Below are 12,856 nucleotides of genomic sequence, written 5' to 3'. Positions count from 1 at the left end.
GCTCTCAAAGTCCCCCTCCTCAATTTGGGATGATTCGTTGTGTACTCATGCATTCCACAGATGAAGGGTACATCAAGTTGATTGTGGAGATTTAATCCGCTGCTTCTGAGTCTTCTGGGAGAGATTTCCCTTTCTCTTCTTTGTTCGCAAAGCTCCTGGGGCTCAGCTTTGGATTTGGCCCCGCCTCTGCGTGTAGGTCGCCGGAGGGCGTCTGCTCTTCGCTCAGACAGGACGGAGTTAAAGGAGCAGCTGACTCGGGGGCTCTGGCTCACTCAGGCCGGGGGGAGGGAGGGGTGCAGATGTGGGGCGAGCCTGCGGCGGCAGAGGCCGGCGGGGCGTTGCACCAGCCTGAAGCGCGCCGTGCGTTCTCCCGGGGAAGTTGTCCCTGGTTCACGGAACCCTGGCAGTGGCGGGCTGCACAGGCTCCCAGGAGGGGAGGTGTGGATAGTGACCTGTGCTCGCACACAGGCTTCTTCGTGGCGGCAGCAGCAGCCTTAGCGTCTCATGCCCGTCTCTGGGGTCCACGCTGTTAGCCGCGTCTGTGCCTCTGCTTCTTAGAGTTTGCTGTCAGCCTTAAGCTTCCCCTCCAGAAAGACAGCTGCACTTCTGATTGCTCTGCATGTTGCCTAGTCTTTCCTTGAAGCTGGTACTCCCAACAGCCCTGAGGAAGCCGGGGTGGCAGAATGAACTGGGAGTGGGTGAAAACAGTCTCTCAGTTTCTCCGAAGTCATTGGAGTGAAAAATGGCTATCTCAGTTCTGCCTGGTAGAATGGAGCCCGCCGGCTGATAAACTGCATTAGAGAAAGCAGGCTGCGTCCCTCAGGCAGCCCTAGGCTACCCTGTACTGTTCTGGCTTCCACCCCGTGGGCCACGGACCCTTGGTGGTAAGGGATTGTGGAGATGGAGCAGGAAGCCGGATCAGAAGAGCCAAGGAAAGACCAGGACTAAAAGTAAGGGCCAGACCCAGGAGACGCCCAAGAGACAGAGGTGAGTGTGGAGGCTCTAGTCAGATGACGGAGGCCAGGTGGGCTCTGATAAACCGTAGCCAAGGATGAAATCAGCAGGTGGGCAGTGGGGCAAGCAGCTCAGCTAAAGGAAGGACCGAAATGAGGACATCTTGTAAGTGAGTCACCTCCACTTAGGTCTGTGTGCTTCCTGCTGATCTGTTTGAAGAGAACAAAGAGTTACTCGACTGTAAAGGGGAGCATGGGGTCAAGACCTTGATAAATGAGGCCGGATCCTAACATGAAGTTATTCCATTCCAAGATTAGTGTACCTAACTCTTCATTTCAAAAATGTAAACGACACCTCCAGTCTGTGGTTTCCTCCAAAATAGAATACCTCAAGATCAGTCCCTGTAGAGGAATTTGCCCTGGCAGAACGTGTCAGCGTTCTTGAGGACAGTGCATTTTCTGACCCCTTGTACTCGGATTTATGTTAGACCAGGGCTCAAGTACATCCCAGTTCTTTGAGTATTAAGAGCACCTGGAAACATATTAGGAGCTGTCACTTTAGAAACCAGAATTCTTGAAAGAAAAACCTAGTGCCAGAGCAAGCTGTACTTTATCATTGTTTTCAGATGAGCTATAAATTCCATGTAAATGGTTTCATAGACTCAGAAGCTGTTAGAGCTAGAAGGACATCGAAATCTTGTAACCTAAACACATCTTTTCACTTGGAAAAATTAACAGCGAGAGAATTTCAGTGATCTGTAGATGGGGCAGAGTCCAGACCAGGATAGTGTGATGCCAGACGCAGTACGCTGTTCCCTATAACATCAGATCGCAGACATGGGTGATCTGAATCACCTGGGGAGTTTATTTAAAATGCACATGGCTGGTCCATCCCCAAGAATCGGATTCAGGTCTGAGGTGGGACCTGAACATCTGAACTTCCAACAAATTCCTCAGGTACCTCTGTCCACGGAGTCTGAGAACCACAGCTCTGGAGCCCATTGGCCTGAACTGCATGAGAGGTCTTCAACCTCTCAGAGGTCCTGCCAAGGCTCCCCGCTTTCGGGAGATACGGAGCTGCTGGTCACTGCCTACCGGGTCTGAGCCACCTGCAGAGGTCTGATCAGACTCACTAGTTCCTTTCTCAACCTCGGGAACAAATCAGAAGATGTCTTGGACAGAGCGCAGGAGTCTCTGAAAAAGAAGTTCTCTTCTCCCGTCCTCTTGCCCCCACTGAAACTGTAGGTGCTCGCAGATGAGGGACAACACCCGGTTTTCCTGGGAGAAAAGCACCGGCCTGGGAGGAGAGAGGCACCAGCCGAGGAAACAGTCCCCTGACCAGCTCACAACTGTGACTGGACCGTTCCTTGGCTCTGCTGCTTCCAGTCACCCTGCTCCCCCACCCCTGGACCCACATCAGAGGCCCGCCTCCCTAAGCACATTGCTTCTGGTGGACACAGATGCCCACCTTCAGGGAGCGCGAAGATAAATCAAGAAGGTTCACTTTCTGGGAAGGCTCACGGGAGTGTGCTTTTATTGTGTCTGAAGGCTTCTTTATCATCACAACCTAATGACATTTATTAATCGCCCAGCTGGGCTGCTTATCCCCAGGAGGACGCGTGAGCGGTCCAGAAGAGCTTTCCCATCCTTCCGTGGGGCTGCCCTTCGCATTCGGAGTCACATCAACGCAAACTAAATTCCAAAGTTTAGATTTCTTATCCCAGCCTCTTCCATCATAGGAATCCTTTTCTAAACTGCTTTCTGAGGGTAATAGTTGCTTTATGGCATTTTCTTTTTTTTTTTAATCTGGGTTCAATAGAAGAAGTATTACCATGGTAATAGACTTTCATTTTTCTTAATAGGCACTTCTTTTCTAGTACTTATGCTTCAAGAGTTAGAAGTGCAGTATGTTTGTGTTTTGTCTGTTATTACAGCAAGTTGTATAAACAGTTAATTACTTGTAACTTAATTTGAATATCACACAGAGCATGTATTATAAGAAGAGATGAAAGTAGACCAGGCCTAAAAAAGTTAAGCTGCGTTTCCTTCAAAGTGGAAAGAATAAAGAACAGCACTTGGTGGGGGGAGGAGACAGATACTGAAAACAAAATAAGTTAGCTAATCAGATTTTCAGGTGGCCAGGAGTAGTACTTGGTGCACAGGCAAAGCATGCGTTGTGCTTCTCATAAATTGAATTTATTGATTACTTTCCCTTCTTTCTCACTTACAATCTTCTCCTTCTGTCTCTCTCACTCCCTGTTCCTCCTGGGAGGCTCCATTCTCTTCCACTCCCCACTTTTCCTGTCCCTCCTTAGTGAAAACTCAGGTATGTCAGGACATATTTCCATTTTAGTTTTCTCCCTGTAAACCTTACCCCTGTAAGCATTCCTTCGTCCATACCAAACTTTACTAGGTCTTTGAAATCTTGGTAAGATGCTGGGTAAGCTCAGACAGAGACAAGCACTCTGAACGATATCCTTTTTAAAAAAGACCAATTTTTATTGTCATGATGGTTGCGAGCAATCCAGGGTTGCCCTAATTCCTCTTAAATATATTGAGAGAACAAGTAGCTGACACACTGCTACGATAGTCGCCCCTCCAAGAAAGCTGTAATTCAAAAAACAGTTGATGAGATTACTGTATAACAAAAATATTAGAGGAAAACAATTAAGATCGTCTTAATCAATGGAAGTGACACACAGCCTCTGGTCCCCAGGGGATCTGCTCCTGTCTGACACGGGGGGCTGCAGGTCCTTCCTTCCTCAGTGGCTGGAATCAGAGAGACTTGGGAAAAGAGCAGTGTGGGTGCCTGAACCATTCTCTCCTTTTATTAATTTACCCAGCCATTTATGAAAGGTGTTTCTGCAGGCCCTAGTACGTGAACGATGAGCAAACGCTAGGAATTTCTTTCTCCACAGTAAGTGTTAGCAGTTCCTCAAATGAAGGAAGCAATTTTGTAAATCTTCTCCCTCATTCTTTGGGGAATTTCCTATGTTAATTTATGCAGCGTTAAATTTATGCAGTGTTGAAATTCAGCCCAACAGCAGCGACTTACAGAACCGATACAGAGATGGTAAGAGAACCTGTAGGTGGCAACTGACTGGTACAGACCCTGCCAGGCCTCAGGATCCCTCCAGCCAAAGTTCCTTAGGCCTGTATTTGGGCAGGTTTTATTGCATAGTTGTGATACAGTAAAAACACAGAATGTTTTACCAATTAATTCATCTAAAAAGTTTTTCAACGTGGCGTTTGTTAATATCTCTGACAGAAATGAGGTGGTTTTGTACCGCCTCTGGCCCCCATTGGGAGCAGCTGAGTGCAGTTTGACAACGTGTGTATAGACCAGCCCTGGGAGACACACCCTTGCCCCCGTGTCTTCAGGGAGTCACCCAGGAATCAGGTGAACTGCCATGCTCTCTTTGAGGATGTGATTTTTAATACTCATAGCAAGGTATTTTGTGAATGTGGTTACTTCTCTGTGTTTTATATTTGTTCAAAAATTTTCTTCTAGTGTCTTCACGGTAGACTGGCCCACGATCTTCACAGCAGCCAGAGTCCAGCTCCTCTCTCTTATGAGAGTCTGACATTCTTAGCATTATATGGCCTGGCTGAAAATGACCCTTCCATATTTGGTTGGGGTGGCAGGGAGGAGAAAAGTAAAAAGATTTCCTAGACCCTTGTGAACACTTTAACTGCTGCTTTTAATTATGTGTGGTCACTGCGGATTATTCTGCAACATTTGAAAAGAGGTGTGTTGTCACACGGATGTCACTATAGCCATGAGACCTAAATTGTAGAATGAGGCACAGCCATTTGGTTTTGACCAGGCAGGTAACAGCTTATAGTTCCCATTGGTATGTTGAAGTAAGTAGCGAGTATATAACCCACAAAGTGGCCTCACTCACAAAGTGATCATTTTCTTTAGTAATGAAGTGCCCTCGCGTGGCCCCAGTGTAGAGAGCTGCTTTATACTGACTTCCGTTTTGTATTAATAAATAATGTTGTGGCGAGGTTGTCTATATATCTGGAGTTTATAGAGCTTCCTGTCTGCATAGTTGGACTTTCACAGGTCAAGTCACAAGGGTCTGAGGATAAATGATACTGTGACGTTGCCTGGTCTGACACTTACATGGTAAGTGCTCGATTTTTAAATTCTCCAACAAATACAGATGAGTTTGAGAGGAGCCTCACATTCTGGTGTTCTACAAGATGACTCTCTGCTGAGTGGAGTCTTCCACTTAATCTGCTTTGTCTTTCCGGTTTTCTCTAGATGCATCTAGCTTTTCTAATTTATTCAATCCTTCCTCCTTGACTGCATCATTGTCTTTTCTGACCATTTCTATATGCGTCCTCTACAAACTACTTTGTCTGCTTTTATATCTGTTCTTCTTTTGTGCACTATGGATGTAGCCTTCTTAGAAGCCTGTAAAATCATGAATACCTTAGGATAACCTTTAGGATAAGCTATTCATCCTGTGTTTCTGTGACCCAGTATGCTTATCTGTCTTTCTCCTTTTCCTTTTCTGCCCCTTTATTTCAATCTGTTTTCTTCATCTCTGACCTTAAATCTTTAGCTCTAAAGACCTTTGACCTGTTTCCCAAGCCTGCAACTTCCCTCTAGACATTTCCTTCCAAGATGTCTCGTCATCTTCCCAGACTCCCAAACCCCAAATTTATCTTCCTCATTCCCAAGATGACTCCTCCCACTGACTTCCCTGTTTCTCTTGGTCACACCACCTTTCTCCCTGTCAGAGGCGTCACCATACCTAAGGTCTCATCACTGCTTTTTTTCCTTCCCTTGTCTTTCTATGACTCTATTTCTTGCTCCATAGCTTCGTTTCTAATCTGTCTCCTCCCCGGTTTCCCACCTCCAGACTCTCCTCCATTGGATCCATTGTGCTAAGGAAGTCTGGGTAACCTTCCTAAATGACATTTTCCTATTAAAGACATTCATTGGATTCCTAGGTTTTTTCAGTGGCAAAAAAGGAGGTATCTCAGCCTGACATTCACAGTGGGCCCTTTTTATACTCTTTTCCTTGGAACGTGCTGAGTGCCTACCCTTTCCTCTTGCTAGGCCTGTCTCTCTCCTGCATTCTTCATCCCATACATACTGGGCTTTTTCCCTCCTCTGAATCTTTACCAGTGCTTGTCCCCCTCATCCCTCCCTACCTTCTGTCTATATTCTATCCATAGTGAAAGGTCATCTGAGGATCCTTCCCTGATCACTCCAGCTGCAGAGAGTTATCCTCTTCTGAAATAGGCAGCACCACTCTGCTTTTGAACTAATACCTTCTCTGTAAGAGTACACAAATAATTGGGAAATAGGAGAAAGACAAAAAATTACTTTGTCCTATATATTCTTTTGTTCTTCTTGAATTTTATACTGTGTGCATGTAGTGCTTATTTAGTAAAATAAAATTTTAACATATATTTAGCAAATGTATTTTTAGAAATAGCAAGTTATTACTCTGTATTATGCGTTAATTTTCCATGAACATGTGTATTGGTTTCCCCATATCACCTAACTCAGTACAATGAGTACCTAGTAGGAGCTCAGTTAAGAAGCTGGGTGAATAAGTGGCTGGAAGGGTGAGGGATGGAAGGAAGAAGGCAAGAACAAATAAGAGGCAGTCTTGGGCCTGACCTAGCTCTTCTTCCTGAGTAATTTCAAAACTGAAGGGGAAAGGATCACTTTTGCCTTCTTATAGTTTCCTAAGAATGGAGACAGTTTATCTCCTTCCCCGGCTAGTTAGAGTCTTAATCTGATAGTTAAGAATTTTTTCTGTCTAGGATTTTATATATAGAAAATCCTAGGAACTCAACCAAAAAAAAACTGTTAGAATTGATCAGCAAATTCAGTGAAGTTGTAAAATACAAAATTAACATACAAAAATGAGTAGTGTTTCTATACACTAACAATGAATGTTCAGAAAAAGAAATTGATCCCATTTATAGTAGCATCAAAAACAATAAAATGCTTAGCAATATATTTAACCAAGGAGATCAAAGATCTCTACTCTGAAAGCTACGAGACATTGATGAAAGGGATCAAAGAAGATACAAATAAATGGAAAGGTATTCCATTTTCACGGATTAGAAGAATTAATACTGTAAAAATGGCAATACTACCAAATGCCATCTGTAGATTCAATGCAATCCCTATCAAGATGCCAATGGTATTTTTTTATATGGAAATAGAAAAAAACACTCCTAAAATTTATTTGGAACCACAAAAGACCCTGAATAGCCAAAGAAATCCTGAGAAAGAACAACAAAGCAGGAGGCATCACACTTTCTGATCTCAAACTATACTATAGAGCTATAGTAATTAAAACAGTATGGTACTGGCATTAAAACAGACACATAGACCTCAGGAACAGAATCGAGAGCCCAGAAATAAACCCAAGGATGTACAGTCAACTAATATTTGACAAGGGAGACAAGAATACTCAATGGAGAAAGTCTCTTCAATAAATGGTACTGGGAAAATTGGATATTCACATGTCAAAGAATAAAACTAGACCCCTATCATGTACCACACACAAAAATTAATTCAAAATTGATTAAAGACTTAACTGTAAGAAACCATGAAGCTCTTAGAAGAAAACATAGGATCAAAGCTCCGTGACCTGGGTATTGGTGATTACTTTTTGGAAATCATATGTAAAGTACAAGCAACAAAATCAAAAATAAACAAGTGGGACTACATCAAACTGAAAAGCTTGTGTACAGCAAAAGAAACCAACAAAGTGAAAAAACAACCTAGAGAATGGGAAAAAAATATTTGCAAACCATGTTTCTGATAAGGGGTTAATATCCAAAATGTATAAAGAACTCATACAACTCAATAGCAAAAACAAAAAAAATCCAATTAAAAAATGGGCAAAGGATCTGAATAGACATTTTTTCTTCAGAGATGTGTGAATGGCCAACAGGTGTATGAAAAGATGCTCAACATCACTAGCCATTAGGGAAATGCAGATTAAAACCACAATGAGGTATCACCTCATGGCTGAATGGCTGTCATCAAAGAGACAACAAATGCTGGCATAGATGTGGAGAAAAGGCAACCCTTGTGCACTGTTGGTGGGATTGTAAATTGGTATAGCAACTATGGAAAACAGTATGGAGGATCCTAAAAATATTAAATATAAAACTACCATATGATCCAGCAATTCTACTTCTGGGAATATATCCAAAGGAAACAAAAACACTAACTTGAGAATACATCTGCACTCCCATGTTCATAGCAGCATTATTTACAATAGCCAAAACATGGAAACAACCTGTGCTTATCAATAGATGAATGGATAAAAAAAAGCTGTGGTATATATATAGACAGTGGAATATTATTCAGCCATTAAAAAAAACCCAAGGAAATCCTACCATTTGCTACAACATGGGTGGACATTGAAGGCATTTTGCTAACTGAAATAAATCTGACAGAGAAAGACAAATACTGTATGATCTCACTTATATGTCAAATCTATATACAAAAAACAAAACATCAAGCTTATAGACAAAGACATAAGATTTGTGGTACAAGAGGCAGCAGGGGGCGGGGGGAGAGGTGTAGGAGGAAGGAATTGGAAGAAGGTGGTCAAAGGTACAAACTTCCAGTTGTAAGATAAATAAGTACTATGGACGTAATGTACAACATGACGACTATAGTTAGCACTGCATTATGATATAGCAAAGTTGTTAAGAGAGTGGATCCTAAGCGCTCTCAATACAGTGATAATTTTTGTCTTTTCTTTTTTTGTATCTAAATGAGATGATGGATGTTAACTAAACCTATTGTGACAATCGTTTCAGAACATATTTAAATCAAACCGTCATGCTGAACACCTTAAACCTTTTACAGTGATATATGTAATTAATTCTCAATAAAACTGGAAAAAAAATTCTTCCTGTCTACTGTTCCTCACCCACACCCACACAAATAACTAAATAGAATGTAGGGGCCATTTTTGTAATTTGGGAATACATACTTAGATCTGTGTAGCTCCACCCAGCATTATGAGTTCAGGAACATCTGCATTCTGCCTAGTGTGAGCAGGGGTTTCAGGGGGAGCATCTTGTCTTCAGTTGAGAGGTTCCCTCTCCGCCCCACTCCACCCCTGCCCCCTTAGCAGTAGCTTTCCCCCAGTCTCTGCAGCCACTAGAAATGCTCCCACACATCCCCAAATGTCCAGGGTAGTGAGACGGCACGCACACTCCCCACTATGCCCCCCACTCTCACAGTCCAGGGCATGTTCACCCTTAGGGCTCAGTTTGATATGGTGGGGGGAGGGGTCATTTGGAGATGATACATGATTAAGCAATGATGTTCGTTAAAGGTAGTCATATTTCAAGACCAGGGAGCATATGCCTTGCTATATGTGTTTTTGAGGTAGATCTTTGAAAAGCAACACAAACAGTACTAAATAGCTACTGCCCATTTTTGGTCCCCTCCTCCTGGTGGTAAATCTTATTTTTCTATTTCTCTTTCAGAGCATGCTTGAGAAGGGAGGATAAAATCAACTTTTAGAACAAGCAGAATTCCTTCAGCGTTAATTCCAGAGGTGGAACATTTTTTTTTTTCCTAGTAAGAAAGCAACTCATTTAAAGAGAAGACCATTAAAGAGAAGCATCAGAGAGCAGATTCAACAGAAGCATATCACAGTTTGATCAGCAACAGTTTGAAAGGCCAAGGCCTAGATCAGGGATCAGCCATCAAGGGCTTGCTACAGTGTTAATAAATCCATTTATGATGATTAAAAAGAAAGGCAGTCCTCTCCACCTTCTGTGGACTTTCTATTCAACTTCCTCTTCTAACCAAGCTCCATCATTGGATGAACCTGCCCTCCCACAAAGCTGGGAGTTGGGATCGAGGGCTGAGGTCACTGGGGTGGGGAGAAGAGAAGGCCAAACCCCTCCATCTCGGGCCAGCAGTGCTGGGTGGAATTGGCTAGGCTGTGACATGTTGGGTTTCTCTCTTTTTCTTTTCTCCCTTAACTATATAAGAGCTACTTTATTTTAACTTATTATGGTGATCATGTAAGAAGACAAAAAGGAGAGAAAATGTACCTCTTTTACTGGAATAATGTTTCTGATTATGAGTGAAATAAGGCATTTTCTATCAACATGAAGGCAACCTTGGCTTCTGCAACCTCTCGTCTATCATGAATACTGACATCTTTACTTCACTCACTATCAATAATAAATATATTTTCTGATGAAGACTGTCATTGTAGTCTGGGGCCTCGCGTGTTTTTGTTTTTTCCAGGTTAGATGGTTATACTTATGGGAATTGAGTTGATTTATATTGTTATTAATTTGTATTTGTGTGGTGCCTTTACTCTAAAAAGCTCCAACACACTTTGCAGATCCTCAGACAGGCAAGAGATGCTTATAATTTACCTCTCAGGTACGTAACATTCAGTAAGATCTTTACAAATTGCATGAACCTTCCTTTCTTTGGGATGACCAAAATCATCCTGCCTGGGGCAAGCACTAGATTAGATAACCTTGGTTAGGAACTTCTGACCCTGCAATACTAGGAAAATGTTAAAAGGAAAAAAAAAAATTGACCCTGAGACTTGATGAAATTGGAAAGAGAAGAAAAACTTCCTGATTATAACTCTCACTTTTCTACCAGAGGACTGGTGCTTCAACACTGGAAGTTGGAAATGAGCATTCACACCAAATGGAAAGATCTTTCTGGGAAATAGATGAAAAAGAGAATGCTAGTGATCTGTGATGTCATCTGAATATCTTTTGTCATGTAGAATTTTTATTTCATTTTTATTTTGTTACAGAAGGAGATAATTTAGCAAAGTAATTAAGATAACAGGCTCTGGAATAAGATGCATCTGTGTTCAAATAGTGACTCTGCTACCTACCACCTGGGGGACCTAATTACGTCACCCCACCATACTAAGCCTCAGATTCCTCAACTGTAAATTGAGGGGAAATGCAAGAACCTGCTTTGTAGGCTTATGGTGAAGAGTCAAGATGCTTTCCACATACAGTTGGTCGAGTCCATTGTCGTTGGATATGTGACTATAATAAACTGGTGTTTGGAGCTGGGGGCATGGAAAGAACATCCACATGTCTTTTACTTAGAGAAAGTTGGGAGGAATGTAACTTGTGTCAGGAAAATTTCAAGCAGCCCCCTTACATGTCATTCTGGCTTCTCACCCATCTGATTCCCGAGTCGGCTCCATTTGAATGGCATCTTCGTGGACACTTGTGGGCACACCTGTAAACCTGATGTTGATTCTGAATGACCTTGGGGACGCTTCTCAGATAATTAGTGAAAGGCTCTGTGATTCTGTTTAATGAAAGCGTTGTTTTGTTTGTTTAAATGATGCAGAATAAGCTGCATTCATCTAAGTGTGAGTGATGGAAGCGCTGGTAGCTTGAGCAGCAGCACAGTCTGGCACTGTCAGGAAGGCATCCAGGTAACTGCCTGGGAGAAATAATAGGTACACGAAAACAAATGTGTACATGGCGACTGGCTGTAGTGTTTGCAAATCAGCGAACTCACAGATTCCCTCCTATACTGCTTTGTTTTGCAATTTAGAGCCAAGAACTTGGCACATCCCAGGCTGCCAGTCTTGTTGCTGGCAGAGAAATAAAGCACTGAAGAGTCAGGCATTTAAAGCTGGTTAAATCCATGAAAACGGGAGGTGGTTTGTCAGGACCTCTCTCTCCCAGCACCTGTTATTAACGTCTCATTCTGATGAACATGATGGGCACAAGCGGGAAAGACCACACTTCAGGAGAAATAAAAGGGTGAAATGATGCCTTTTCCTGCACCTCGGAGATCTCCCTGTTAATTGCATCACAACTTAGCCCAGGTCACTGTTAACCTCAGGACAACTGCTTGGGGAGAATGTTGTGATCTGTGTGAGGCTCATGGGAGTAACATATTCCAATCAGTTAGCATCTCCATTAAGTAGAACACGCTTTGAACCACAACGGTTTAGCTCATGAAGCCAGGAAGAATAAGGTATCCTGAAAGCAGGTCAGATGTTATAACGCTAAACTAACGTCTGGTGAACTTCCAGAAGACAGTGGGGTCGAAATCAGCACAAACTCCTCCCTTTGGAAAGTCAATAACTTATTACAGAAAACGTGCCAACGTGCAACAATTTAAAAAATTACGGACTGATCATTATTAATAGCAAACGTGGAGTGCTAAAAGCCAGGTGCTTGTGGCCTGCTGGTCAACCAGTGAGACTTCTCTCTACAGCAGCTCTAGGCTGCCGGTGTTTTGCTTCGAACTAAACAAGCGGCCAGGTGTCCTCACCTTCTCTGGCTTAGGAGTTGGGAACCTGTGGTTCTTAGTTTGACATCTTTCAGCCCACAGGTATAATTGCTTTCATCAGAAACCCACAGGATTATCCTCTTCCCCGTTTCTGTGAGCTGTAGGAGTTGACCCTTTCAAGATTTAAGAACTAGAGCAGTTGAACAGTTGAAAGGGTAGCAATAACTTACTGTGATGATTCTGCTTTGAGTTACAATTCTTGACAAGCGAATACTTTGAATGAGTGAATTAATGTATATTTTCTTTGTCACGGCTTCCCCAAGTTTTCATCCATTTCTCAGCTCCCCCCCCCCCGCAGTCGCTCCATCTTTATTGCCTCCTCTAGACTCTTCTGTGTATTTAAACTTTTCTCACCCTTCTTGGCCTTCCAGGCCCACCTCCTGAGACATATGGCATCGTCTTGGGTGCAGAATCCTGGGCTCTTGCTCTGAGTTCCGTGCTGTTGCCTCTTGGAACAAGTCCCTTCCCCTCAGGTTTCTCTCTGCCCAGTGGCCGGCTCTGGTTCTTCTCCATTATAACAAGAGATTTTTGATACTTCCTTTTCTTCCCCAAGCTCCTAGTTCTTAAACTAGTTATATATTTAGAACGT

General features: G+C 42.9%; 1 protein-coding gene across 3 annotated transcripts in view; it reads left to right on the top strand.

The window, feature by feature from the left end:
• CHCHD3 (coiled-coil-helix-coiled-coil-helix domain containing 3) overlaps nt 1-12,856 on the top strand; it is a 449,179-nt gene that overhangs the window by 284,622 nt on the left and 151,701 nt on the right. Inside the window, exon 8 of one of the 3 annotated variants that reach the window (XM_029233536.1) lies at nt 9,447-10,180. The exons of the other annotated variants lie outside the window; for them this stretch is intronic. Within the exon in view, the coding sequence (XP_029089369.1) occupies nt 9,447-9,470 (24 nt within the window). The 3' untranslated portion in view covers nt 9,471-10,180. Of the gene's footprint in view, nt 1-9,446; nt 10,181-12,856 lie in introns of those variants that run through there. 3 annotated transcript variants of the gene reach the window in all.

Source organism: Monodon monoceros, unplaced genomic scaffold (genome assembly GCF_005190385.1).
Source record: "Monodon monoceros isolate NGI ecotype Baffin Bay Population unplaced genomic scaffold, NGI_Narwhal_1 Super_Scaffold_2, whole genome shotgun sequence".
Taxonomy (NCBI): Eukaryota; Metazoa; Chordata; class Mammalia; order Artiodactyla; family Monodontidae; genus Monodon; species Monodon monoceros.
This window is presented reverse-complemented; position numbering and strand designations above follow the sequence as displayed.